Here is a 13,213-nt window from a genome sequence, read left to right on the forward strand (position 1 = left end):
CAAACCTGGGAGAGGTCACACCTCTTTCGGAAAAAAAAAAAAAAGAAAACACCAAAAACCACCCAGGCTGGCTACCAAGGTGAACGCGGAGCGGTTCCCACCTTAAAATCGGCCCTGCTCGTGACGTCAGGTCGGAAATATACCAAAGCGAGCGCGGGCCAGGAGTCCAGGGAGCGCGGCGGCGCCGCGATTGGGCCGCGGGCCGCTGACGCGCGCTGACGCGCGGAGACTTTAGGTGCATGTTGGCAGCGGCAGCGCGAGCCACATAAACAAAGGCACATTGGCGGCCAGGGCCAGTCCTCCCGGCGGCTCGCGCACAGCTCCGCGGTCCCTTTTGCCTGTCCAGCCGGCCGCCTGTCCCTACTCCCTCCCTGCGTGAGGTGTCCGGGCTCCCTTCGCCCAGCTCGCCCACCCCTCCCCGACCCCGGCGCCCAGGCTCCCAGAGGGAACTGCACTTCGGCAGAGTTGAATGAATGAAGAGAGACGCGGAGAACTCCTAAGTGAGTAGATGCAGCCCATGCAGTTCGCCTTCTTTTATGCTTCTTCCTTCTTTTGCACGTCTCTTCTTTCCACTTGTGTGGGATAGGTTCTTTGGAAGTGGGAGCCAGAGGCTTCTAGTGAGAGTGGGACCGAAGGATGGGGAGTGCGTGCGCGTAGTTACCGGGGGGCATTTGTTCGAACTCCGGCTTTGGCACTAGTGGGGAGTTGGCTCCCGACAGAGGCTTCCAGGCTTCTCATTGGTGGACGTGGAAGGGAGACTCCACAGTTTGGGAGCTGAGGACTAGCCCGCGGAAATGTGAGCAAAGTTTGCTGTTAGTGAGGAATTGATTGTAGCCTGTGAAGACGGAGACTCCAAGTCCTGTGTATACGAGGGAAGCTGCCCACAAACTGACAGGGAGAGAAAGTTCTTCAGTTTATGCGTTGCTTGGGAACTGTGTCTCCGCGGCTGGCCAGCGCGCGATGTTTCCCGGGTATTGTTGAGTAAGGGTGGTGTTGGTAGAGTGTCCTGTTACTAAGTTGTCTGAAATTTCTGGTTTTGACATATGCTGTCCTTGGCTTTGCGAATGTGGAGAGAGAGAGAAAGAGAGAGAGAGAGAGAGAATATGAATATGTAAAGAGTACAGTTATGAAACTGTGGAGCTACCAGGGAGTTAATATCCAACACAGGAATATCTCTAAGGGCTGTGGAGGTCGAGTCTCCTTTCTGCTTTTTCTGGGTAATCACCCCCCCACCCCCACCACCACTATGAAGCAAGATTGTGGGGGAGGGGAAAGAATAGAAAGAGAGGATACTGGCTTTCTTTTTCATTAGTAATAAGACTGTGCGCTAGAGTGCCTTCTAAGTGGGAACATCTGAAAATTTCTAGGACACAAGAATGCCTTGTTCCAGAAAGGCAGATCGTGGAAGGCATTATGGGGAAGGTGTTCGTCTTGCTGTTCTGGGAAACACTTCTAATATTAGTGCCAATATCATATAAGCAGTATGTCCTCTCTCTGCAATTGACCTAAGATACTCCTGGAAAAGTAGGGTCCCCTCTTCCCACCTTGTGGCCATTAAAGATGCTGAAAGACAAGTTTTCTGGAAAAGTGAACATCGATTTATCTGCAGCTGCAATCCCAGTGCTCTGTCAAAAGCACCTTAGAAATGCGGATGCTTCCACTCAAATTGCCTTCTCAGTCAAGGTCTTTCTAACATTTTATAAGGGGGAAGATTGTTTTCTCATTTTATATTCTTGACTTCTACTTTCTTCCCCTCTACCAAAAGAAAAGGCAATTTCACCACATGAAAAAAAAATGCAAGAGAAAGTTCCAATGCTGTATTTTCAGACTCTAGTCTTCATACTCAGGTCCTGAATTAACCTAAGATGGAAATGACCTCTCCACCTACACTATAGCAAAGGGGCCAGTTCATTACATCATAAATGTTAAATGAGTTCATGGACTAACTTTCCTCTTGCAGGATCCTCTCTCTGCAAGGATTTACACAGTGCAATGGATGGTATTTTCTGTTGTTTCAAGTCATTTCTTTTATACATTCATTTTAAGTGCTGTGTTTGGTAATGGCTTCCCACTCACTTCCAATGAGATGAACAGGGAAGGCATACAAGGGCCTGCCTGGTGAGTCTACATATGCCCAGTTGAATCTCTGTCAGGAAGATACCCTGAAGCTTCCTGTGTCTGTATTTCAGGGAGGAGATTGGACAGGCTGGACTCCCCACTGCTTTTCTAAAAATCTTGGAAACTTTGTCCTTCATTGAATTACGACACTGTCCACCTTTAATTTCCTCGAAAACGCCTGTAACTCGGCTGAAGGTTAGTGCAACTTCATTTCTTTCCTTTACTCTCCGGAGTTCCCCAAACATCAAGAAACAGGACAAGGCGATCTTCTTGGCAAACTCTGTAACTTAAGGTTTGCCTAACCCATCGCCTTGGGGAACAACTTTCTCATCGTGAAATTCAGCTTCATTTCTAGATGGTCATTTCTAGAAAGAGACTGCTGAATCTGAGCTTCAGAGAAGAGGCTCATCTGAGTGGGACTGACTGTAAAAAGGTGTGGGGGGTGGTATGGAGGAGATGTTTGGAAATACCTGGGAGTGTGGACCCTCAGTAGCTTTTTAGCTCTGGGTCTTTATTTGGTCAGTCTTTCCACACCCTACACTGTTGTTCTGCAGCATTCTCCCTCTCCTGCCCTTCCTCTCGCTCCCCTGTACGCTCTCTGACTGCCGCGGGCTGCCGGTGTAGCTCCAGGTGTACCCGAGCCCGGGAGGAAGTGTTCAGTTGACCAGGCTGAGTGTGTATCACCCTGTTTCATTTCCAGCCATGCCTTGTGTTCAGGCGCAGTATGGGTCCTCGCCTCAAGGAGCCAGCCCCGCTTCTCAGAGCTACAGTTACCACTCTTCGGGAGAATACAGCTCCGATTTCTTAACTCCAGAGTTTGTCAAGTTTAGCATGGACCTCACCAACACTGAAATCACTGCCACCACTTCTCTCCCCAGCTTCAGTACCTTTATGGACAACTACAGCACAGGCTACGACGTCAAGCCACCTTGCTTGTACCAAATGCCCCTGTCCGGACAGCAGTCCTCCATTAAGGTAGAAGACATTCAGATGCACAACTACCAGCAACACAGCCACCTGCCCCCTCAGTCTGAGGAGATGATGCCGCACTCCGGTTCGGTTTACTACAAGCCCTCCTCGCCCCCGACGCCCACCACCCCGGGCTTCCAGGTGCAGCACAGCCCCATGTGGGACGACCCGGGGTCTCTCCACAACTTCCACCAGAACTACGTGGCCACTACGCACATGATCGAGCAGAGGAAAACGCCAGTTTCCCGCCTCTCCCTCTTCTCCTTTAAGCAATCGCCCCCTGGCACCCCGGTGTCTAGTTGCCAGATGCGCTTCGACGGGCCCCTGCACGTCCCCATGAACCCGGAGCCCGCCAGCAGCCACCACGTGGTGGACGGGCAGACCTTTGCTGTACCTAACCCCATTCGCAAGCCCGCGTCCATGGGCTTCCCGGGCCTGCAGATCGGCCACGCGTCGCAGCTGCTCGACACGCAGGTGCCCTCGCCGCCGTCGCGGGGCTCCCCCTCCAACGAGGGGCTGTGCGCTGTGTGTGGGGACAACGCGGCCTGCCAACACTACGGCGTGCGCACCTGTGAGGGCTGCAAAGGCTTCTTTAAGGTGAGCGGTGGCTTGAGCGGAGTAGGCAGGTAGGGAGCCCCTAGTGCCCGGGACCCCGGAGTGCCTCCGCCTTGGTGCTGGCAGCCCAGCCCCAGCTCTCCCGGGACTGCCCCGCTCTCCGGGGTCCACCGAAGCTACCCTGCAGGAGTCCACGGGCTGCGGCGGGGACTTCCGGGTGTCTGAGAAAGGGAAGCAGAAAGACTGGGAGGCCAGGGTCGCATCCCCCTCGCACTCAGCTGACCCGGCTGGCCCCCGCCCGAAGTTGCTGGAGCCAGAGTTGGAAGAGGGTCGTTTGCATGTGCTAGGAGCTGTCTTCCCTGTTCAGAATGAAATTGGTTAGGACAGAGAACCGTGTCTGAGCTAACCAAGTGGAACAGAATTCCCTATGGTCAAATTAAGTGATCTCTTTATTTCGCCATCCTGATTGAATAATCTTATCATTTTAAATAGAGAAGGTCTCCAAGGAATGTAAATAATATGAATGCCCACGGATTTGTATTTACTGAGCGTCTCCTTCTCCTTCTCTTGGCATATAAAACACAGCAAGGAGCGGCAAGGTTAGCTCAAATGTTAACGCTATCAATTTTCTTCTGTTAAATGCCCTGGGGGAGGAAAAAGAAAAGAAAGAAAGAAAAGGAAGAGAAAAAAATAAAATGGAATTGTGTGTATGTGTTTGTTTGTGGGCAGGAATCGTAAACCCCAGCCACATATCAGACATTTTCTCCGAGTTGCCTGATTTTCAAAAGAAGAAAAAAAAATTTTGGTCTATATTGTCTCCTTTTGCAGCGCACAGTGCAAAAAAATGCAAAATACGTGTGTTTAGCAAATAAAAACTGCCCAGTGGACAAGCGTCGCCGGAATCGCTGTCAGTACTGCCGATTTCAGAAGTGCCTGGCTGTTGGGATGGTCAAAGAAGGTAGGTAGAGGGGAGCTGCCGACCCTCCAGTTTGCGCCCTTAGGAAACCACTGCTCACACTCCAGCATCACGTTCCACTTCCTGGTGCTGGGCTCTCCGGCTCCCCCTCAGTCTGGCCTTCAGGACCCAGCAGCTGCCCGCTTGCCGGCTTCCCCTAGAGAAAGCCGCCAGGCCCTTCTCTCCTTTAACTATACGACCCATTTGGAGGAAGACATAAAATAACCCCGCATTTTTTAATGCTTCTCGTCAGTAAAGGCTTTACAAGCAGTGGGGCCCTGAGCCGCTCAGCCTGGTGCCCCGCGGCTGCGGCCTTCCCCGGGGAGGTACCGAGGCAGCAGCTGGGCCTGGGCTCAGAAAAGCGGCGCTAACAGGGCTCTTCCTTTGCAGTGGTTCGCACAGACAGTTTAAAAGGCCGGAGAGGTCGTTTGCCCTCGAAACCGAAGAGCCCACAGGAGCCCTCTCCCCCTTCGCCCCCGGTGAGTCTGATCAGTGCCCTCGTCAGGGCCCATGTCGACTCCAACCCGGCTATGACCAGCCTGGACTATTCCAGGGTAAGAAGCTGGTGGGGGGAAATCATGTGGATAAACCGACAGATGGGCAGGACCCCTCCCCACATCCACCATTAACCCTCAGATTCAATGGAGTAAAGAAGGCAAGCAAGACTATATGCCTCACAGCTCTGGCCAGGGATTGTAGCTGGGGGCATAGACATAAGGACAGGACAGAGGAAGGAGAAGAGGGACATGCCACAGGGTTTGAAGCTGTGTGAATTCCCACTACCCCACAACCCCTCCACCCCTCCTCTTCCAAATACCCCAGTGCCTCTACCATGAAATCCAGGGGCTGTAGGAACTCCCCCCTCCCCGATCTACTTTATTCCCAGCCCTCCATAGAGGTAGATGCTTTAATCCTCATCCTTCCTGGCACTGTGCTGGGGAAGGATGTAGGGCCTGTCCGGGGGTCAGGGAAGGGAAGGAGAGGGTGTGAAGAATGGCAGTGGGGTGGGGGATCAAGTGGTCAGATCCTTTTTACTCCAGCTGTGAAAAATTTGCGGGCTTTAATTGGAGGAAGTATGTTGAGCAAACCTGGTAGTGACTGCAATTTTATTAAGATTTGCAAAAGGGCGTCTCAGCTCGAGGCCCACTCTGGGACTAGCATGAATACTAACATGTCAATTGTTTTGTGGAGATAAGAGTGAACGTTTCCCAGGGCTGGATGGCACTGTATTTAGTCTGTATGGAAATGGTAATTTACATATTTAAAGCAGCGACCTCGTAGCACCGTCCCTAATTGAATTAATTGCCCCGGAACATCTAATTTCCTTACTGGTCAGAGAGAGGTTTAATTGTTATAAAAACCTGGCTCCCCTACTAGAAACAAGGTTAGCAATTTCACGGGTTATATATTTTAGAGAACCTCATTAAGTGCTTTTTAAAATGAAATTCCAGTTCCAGGCAAACCCTGACTATCAGATGAGTGGAGATGACACCCAGCATATCCAGCAATTCTATGATCTCCTGACTGGCTCCATGGAGATCATCCGGGGCTGGGCGGAGAAGATCCCTGGCTTCGCAGACCTGCCCAAAGCCGACCAGGACCTGCTTTTTGAATCAGCTTTCTTAGAACTGTTTGTCCTTCGATTAGCATACAGGTAATGAGGGAGGCAGGAGACAATCCAGGGAGGCTGTGAGAGAAATCAAGAAAGGAAAAGAAAGGGATGAAGGGAAACCAGAGGGTGGGGTAGAGAAAAAGAATAGGAAATGAAAGTCGGAGAAAGGAAGAAAAAGAAAGAAAACAAAAAAAGGCAAGGGAAGGAACGAGCCCAGAAGCCTTGGATGAATGGAATGGAGGTGGGATAGGGGGCGTTCTTGATTGTTATGAAATTAAACCCTTTCAAGGTCCACTGGTCTACATTTTATTAACTCTTCAGTAATTAGGTGCCTCTTAAATCCCTCATTTATTGCTCTTCAAGTAATTAGTTGTTTAGCTTTTCTCTCTCTCTTTTCTCCCCTCTCTCTCTTTGGTATTAATTGCAGGTCCAACCCAGTGGAGGGTAAACTCATCTTTTGCAATGGGGTGGTCTTGCACAGGTTGCAATGCGTTCGTGGCTTTGGGGAATGGATTGATTCCATTGTTGAATTCTCCTCCAACTTGCAGAATATGAACATCGACATTTCTGCCTTCTCCTGCATTGCTGCCCTGGCTATGGTCACAGGTCAGTACTGCAGGTGCAGGGCGCCTCCCCTCCAGAACTGCCTACCAGGATTTGTCCTGGCTTGCCCTTGTCACAGATTCTCCTTGGTTTTGCCAACTAGCTAACCGTCTTGTACATTCTTCTTTTGTTTCTGATTATATTTTCTTTAGAGAGACACGGGCTCAAGGAACCCAAGAGAGTGGAAGAACTGCAAAACAAGATTGTAAATTGTCTCAAAGACCATGTGACTTTCAACAATGGGGGGTTGAACCGCCCCAATTATTTGTCCAAACTGTTGGGGAAGCTCCCAGAACTTCGTACCCTTTGCACACAGGGGCTACAGCGCATTTTCTACCTGAAATTGGAAGACTTGGTGCCACCGCCAGCAATAATTGACAAACTTTTCCTGGACACTTTACCTTTCTAAGACCTCCTCCCAAGCACTTCAAAGGAACTGGAAAGATAACGGAAACTGTCCAGAGGGGGCAAGTCACATGGGCAGAGATAGCCCTGTGAGCTGTCTCAGCTCAAGCTGCCCCCCATTTCTGTAAACCCCCCAGCCCCCTTGATCCCTAAAGAAAACAAACAAACAAAAACTGTTACTATTTCCTAACCTGCAGGCAGAACCTGAAAGGGCATTTTGGCTCCGGGGCATCCTGGATTTAGAACATGGACTACACACAATACAGTGGTATAAACTTTTTATTATCAGTTTAAAAATCAGTTTATTGTTCAGAAGAAAGATTGATATACTGTATAATGGGAAATGTTTGGCCATGCTTGGTTGTTGCAGTTCAGACAAATGTAACACACACACACACACACACACACACACACACACACACACACACCTTAAGGGGACCCACAAGTATTGCCCTTTAACAATACTTCAAAGTTTTCTGCTGTAAAGAAAGCTGTAATATATAGTAAAACTAAATGTTGCGTGGGTGGCATGAGTTGAAGAAGGCAAAGGCTTGTAAATTTACCCAATGCAGTTTGGCTTTTTAAATTATTTTGTGCCTATTTATGAATAAATATTACAAATTCTAAAAGATAAGTGTGTTTGCAAAAAAAATAAATAAATAAATACATAAAAAGGGACAAGCATGTTGATTCTAGGTTGAAAATGTTATAGGCACTTGCTACTTCAGTAATGTCTATATTATATAAATAGTATTTCAGACACTATGTAGTCTGTTAGATTTTATAAAGATTGGTAGTTATCTGAGCTTAAACATTTTCTCAATTGTAAAATAGGTGGGCACAAGTATTACACATCAGAAAATCCTGACAAAAGGGACACATAGTGTTTGTAACACCGTCCAACATTCCTTGTTTGTAAGTGTTGTATGTACCGTTGATGTTGATAAAAAGAAAGTTTATATCTTGATTATTTTGCTGTCTAAAGCTAAACAAAACTTGCATGCAGCAGCTTGTGACTGTTTCCAGAGTGCTTATAATATACATAACTCCCTGGAAATTACTGAGCACTTTGAATTTTTTTATGTCTAAAATTGTCAGTTAATTTATTATTTTGGTTGAGTAAGAATTTTAATATTGCCATATTCTGTAGTGTTTTTCTTTGTATATTTCTAGTATGGCACATGATATGAGTCACTGCCTTTTTTTCTATGGTGTATGACAGTTAGAGACGCTGATTTTTTTTCTGATAAATTCTTTCTTTGAGAAAGACAATTTTAATGTTTACAACAATAAACCATGTAAATGAACAGAATTTTGTCTTCTTTCTGGGCCAGGAAAAAATAATGACTGAATGGCAACATAACATACGCAGTTGGAGATTAATTTGGGATAGGTCACTTATTCAGTATCTGAATTTCAAACTGACAGCCTAAATCTATTCTGGCAAAAGAAATCAGGTGAACCAAAATAGTTATCCAGATAATTCAGTAAGGTATTTTTTCTTAACCAGAATTTTCCAGTCTGGCGACCAATATTTTTAGAGTCAATTTAGAATATCTCAACTCTGCTGTTAACTTTGCAAGTAAGTGTAGCTTTCAGGAGAGATGTTCTGGGGACCCAAGAGCTTTTGAACTTGAACAAGGTCAGAGTCTTGTCAAGTACTTGTCTTGCACAGTGATTAGGAAGTATCTTTTTAAGACTCAAGAAGTCAACACAGGTTTGAGGAGTGTTGTACGTAATCTCCAATTTTCCAATTTTTCAATTTACAATTGTTGGGTCATGAAGAAAGGGCTAAGCAGTTCAGGCCCTTTGGGCCTTGGGTCACTTTGGCACAGAGCAGAACTCAGTAGAGGTATTTCTTACAACTCTTTATTTTCCTCATTCAATGGATGGTGATGAGGTGCAATTTGTAGTTTTAGAATAGAATTTATCCCTTATAACTTTCTCAGGTACAAGATAAAATATCTGTGTGTTGGGTCCTGGGCCTAGTATAAGCAAATTGTAACCAGGCCTCTCAGATTCCACCCAGCACCAACTTTCAAAAAAGAAAGGAAACTGATGCTGTAGAAGCTGCTTCTGCTCAGAACCCTTGTCCTTGGGCAGATGAGGTCCAAGGAGTTTCGCCTTAGGGCAGCTGTGAATTCATAGTGACCGTAAGGTGGGGATGGTCTCCTTCGCTGACGCTGGTGAATTACAGATGGCCTTGGGGGGTTACTGAAATTTACAAAGAGTGTTATTGTTTTTAAAATGCAGAGTTAGAACTGTAAATTGCCACGAGAGCGCTCACGTTTTCTTTCGCTTGTTTCTCCTCTTTTTGAAAGACACGTTTTGCGGGTCAGCAAAAAGAGAGAATGCAGGTCTCAGTGGTAATATAAGGTTATTTTTACAAGATGTGTTTTTCTCCGGGTAACTGAGGGACAAATAGGGTGGCCACATAAGAGATTAAATAATAACGAAATGTTCAATTTCTTGACTTTCTTGAAAAGATGAGACTAGCCATATCATTTTATTTTCACATCTTGTGCCCAAGTAAAGCCACAAAGCATTAAGTAAAGAGAAAGAGAAAGGCTCTTTAGAAATGCTGGGAATCTGCAGAGCCTTCAGCACTCATCTCCCAGGTGTCTGCAGCCCCGAGACAATGACATTCCGTCACACAATCCCCCAGAGTTGAACCCAGAAACGAACTCTGTGACTGGCTCTCCCTTAAGGAAGCGTCGGCGCATCACCCAAGGCCAAGGGGGAGTCGGGTGGTGCGCCTCCCGGGAATTTGGGGTCAGAGGAGGCAGGGAGGACGCTCCACTAGGTCCGCGTGCCGACTACACCGGCTCGCCGAACATTCCGTTGTGATTCCTAAATTGCAAATTGGTTAGTGCCTTTTCTGTTTCACAGAGTCGCTGTCAAACTCGCGGCCGCGCACCGAGTTGCTCGGGTAAAGAGCGTCGCATGCATTGCCCCTGCATCTTTCCATATGCAGCTGAGGACTTTTCTTGTCCTAATGTTTCTAGGAGTAAAGTGAGAAGAAGCAACAGACATGCTGCGTTGCCAAAAGCCAGACGTTGCATGACCTTCTTCAGAAAGAGATTCAACTTTATAATGAGGGCTTCATACCGCCCTCGTCTTCCCACGTCCTCTTAAGCATTTCAGTTATTGTGCATCATTCCAGCAGTGGAAAATACATGCTCATTGTTCCGAAGCCATGACCATACAGTTCTCAGCTCTGAGGGAAGGTCTAATTTTAAGTCATTGCTATCTAGCCCCATTTTGAGTTTATGGAAAGATGCCCTTAATTCAAACCTCGAGTGAGCAGTGAGCAGCGGTGTCGCCTGCTCCTTCCTGAGGTCTGCCTTTCTGCCGTACAGGGGACGGTCACAATTTCTCTGGGTGCCCTGCTGGCCTTCCGCTGTGGATGGGTGGATGAGAGAGAGAGAGAGAGAGAGAGAGAGAGAGAGAGAGAGAGAGAGAGAGAGAGAGAGATTGTATTTGGGGTACTGATTCTCACAAGAGAGATAGATATGTACGGCCCAGGGAGCCGATGGTGCCCTGCAGTGACAGCGGCACCCAACAACCTTATCTTGTGTATTTCTTTCTGGCACTGGACTCCATTCTTAGATAGTTTAGGTGCCTCCTCCCCTAAAAAATGCCGGTCATAAGTCTTACGGGCCACTGGTTCTCTGCATGCAAGGAGCACAACAGGGAGATATAGATATTCTTGCAAACTTAAGAATGTCATTTGAAGGTTCAATTTCACTTTGCCTTGAGAATCTTTTGGCTTTCTCGGTGTCAGTGCGGCAACGAGAATATCAAATTATCTAATTGTATTTTAAACCTAGGCGTCGGCATTGCAGAAATGTTTCCAAGATACAAACAGATCTGTGAGGGAAAAGTTTAATTTCATTGCAATATTTTGATCATAGAGTCTTCCGGTACGGGATACATTTCCATCTCGCCGGGTCCTATACAGGAGAGTGACACCAGAGCACTTCTAGGCATCGCGCGTGTTGCGCATCTTCTAGCCACCAGCTCCCCGCCTCGCTTCTCACGCTCGTCCGTTTCCTTTTGTATCCGCCGCGCGGCAGCGCCGAGGTGGCTGCCGAGAGTAAAGGCTGGGGGGGCTCCCCGTCTGGGCCTCGCCTCTCTCTGTGGAAGAGGCGCTTGTCTCAAGTCACGACGCTGTCAAATCGAGGTCAAAAATGGAGACAGGTTCCCTCAAGGTGGAAGGGGAAAGGAGAGTATCTATTCTTGGAGATTTTAAAAGTTTTTTTCAGTATTATTTTGACTATTGAATAGAGGTCTGGGAGTGAGTTTCTCATACATTCTTCTCCAAAGGAGGTTGTAAGGTCCCCTCCCCACTTGTCCCCGCTGTCAGAATAGGAACGCTTGCATCGTGGGCGCACCCCGGAATTTCTCAGGATTCCAAGCTTCCCAGGCAACTACGGGCCGGGACTCACTCAATTTCGGAGCCTTATGGAGGAAGAAGAGGGTTTGGGATCTCAGCCGACTCCCAGTTAACCCTTATTCCCCATAGGGCTCAGCCAAGACTTAAAAAAAAAAGCGCAGCCAATTCCAAGTCTTCGGGAAAGGTTCTGCTTAGATTGGTGCATCCGACAGAACCCGAGCAATCACGTTTCGCACCCCTGCATTTATTGTGTTCAGTCGATACTGGCTGACTTCGCTGGTAAAGCAAGGTATGAATTCCAAATAGGTCATCACTTTTTAGTAATTCGTTTTTAATAATAAAATAAACATATGGAAATTCCCATTTTACTTTTAAATTTTGCTAGAAACCAAAATATTGCACATAACTATTTAGGATGGCAAGACTGTCATTTAAAGTCACTTTCCTTTAGTGTGTTCCCTGAGACCATTAGGGGCGACAGCTGGAGCCGCAAGAAAGATCTTTCCTCCGACTTTATCTTTGCCTTTCCTCAGGAAAAGTCCAGCTTCCGTCGGAGGGCGCCTGGTGGAGCGGTCCTGGCGCGGGAAAGCAGGGCCCCACCCCACGCTGGGGGCGCTCGAAGAGAGCCGCAATTTTGGTCCCTAGCCGCGACGTGAGCTCTGGGCCCTGCAGACAGTGGCTGGAGAACTCCGGAAAGCAGGGTTCTTGCCGCGTACTCCCCACCCCCACCTCTACGCCTTCTTATTTTAGTCACCCCCCAACCCCTCCTCCCACCACAGTCTGATTTCGAGGCTTCGGAATTACTGGCGAGGACTTGTGTCCACGATCCGCCCTGCGGCGAAAGTGGAGACACAAGCCCTCCTGCTCTGCCCACCCCGTTTTGGAGACATAGTTTGACTTTGCGGCTTGCAGTCGTAGACTTTGCGGAGAGAGCCCTGGAGCAATTAGGACGCATTCACTTGGGTGAACTTTGTTTCCTCCGTGTCCCTCCCTTTCCTCCCCAGCTGCTCCCTGCGTCTTTCTCAGCTGTTCTACACCCCCGCGCCCCCCACCCTCAGGGCGAAGGGCGCAACAGGCTGCAGTCGCCTCTAGGTCGGGTCAGGTGCGCTAGGGCACGAATACAGGAGTGGAGCGCGTGTACTGCTTCTCCCTGCACCCAACGATTCCGGATCAGTCTCTGGTCTCTTCGAGCGCTGAGCTGGGCTGGGGCGACCTCCCACGCGACACTGGGGAAAACTCGTTTTCTAGTGGTGAGAGCGCGCAAAAGGGCGGGGCAGAGGAGCGTCCGCACCTAGTGGAGATCTAGGAGAGGGACCCACATGCCCATGCCACAGCCATACTCCACGCGTGTGCTTACGACCCAAAGCTCTGAAGATAGATTGCGCGTCCCCGCCCTGCTTTAAGGTCTCGTTGCAACGCGTGTAATGAGCCCTAGGCCTGCGAGCGCTGGAGCAAGCGTCTAGTCAAGTGGCCAGATCAGTGCTGCGCCTGTAGGGCCCTTGGGGCCGCCAGTATGCTGATCTTCCCGCGGCTGGGAGCGCTCCTTCTTCTCTACAAGATGCTGACTGCAGGTCGCTCGCTGCCCTCTTCTCGGCTTAGC

At 48.5% G+C, this 13,213-nt stretch overlaps 1 protein-coding gene across 3 annotated transcripts; it reads left to right on the forward strand.

The window, feature by feature from the left end:
• Positions 1-204: 204 nt before the first annotated feature.
• NR4A2 (nuclear receptor subfamily 4, group A, member 2) lies at positions 205-8,529 on the forward strand. 3 transcript variants are annotated; one of them, XM_011949205.1, is made up of 8 exons: positions 205-500; positions 2,190-2,313; positions 2,819-3,684; positions 4,471-4,600; positions 4,988-5,151; positions 6,049-6,251; positions 6,637-6,815; positions 6,965-8,529. In XM_011949205.1, the coding sequence occupies exons 3-8, from the start codon at positions 2,821-2,823 to the stop codon at positions 7,219-7,221; spliced, it is 1,797 nt and encodes a 598-aa protein (XP_011804595.1). In that variant the 5' UTR covers positions 205-500; positions 2,190-2,313; positions 2,819-2,820; the 3' UTR covers positions 7,222-8,529. The 3 variants fall into 3 exon arrangements, with proteins under 3 accessions (XP_011804595.1, XP_011804596.1, XP_011804594.1); XM_011949206.1 differs by having other exon boundaries at positions 231-500; positions 2,997-3,684; XM_011949204.1 differs by lacking the exon at positions 2,190-2,313 and having other exon boundaries at positions 260-500.
• The last annotated feature ends 4,684 nt before the right edge of the window (positions 8,530-13,213 follow it).

This window comes from Colobus angolensis, unplaced genomic scaffold, assembly GCF_000951035.1.
Source record: "Colobus angolensis palliatus isolate OR3802 unplaced genomic scaffold, Cang.pa_1.0 Scaffold292, whole genome shotgun sequence".
Classification (NCBI taxonomy): Eukaryota; Metazoa; Chordata; class Mammalia; order Primates; family Cercopithecidae; genus Colobus; species Colobus angolensis.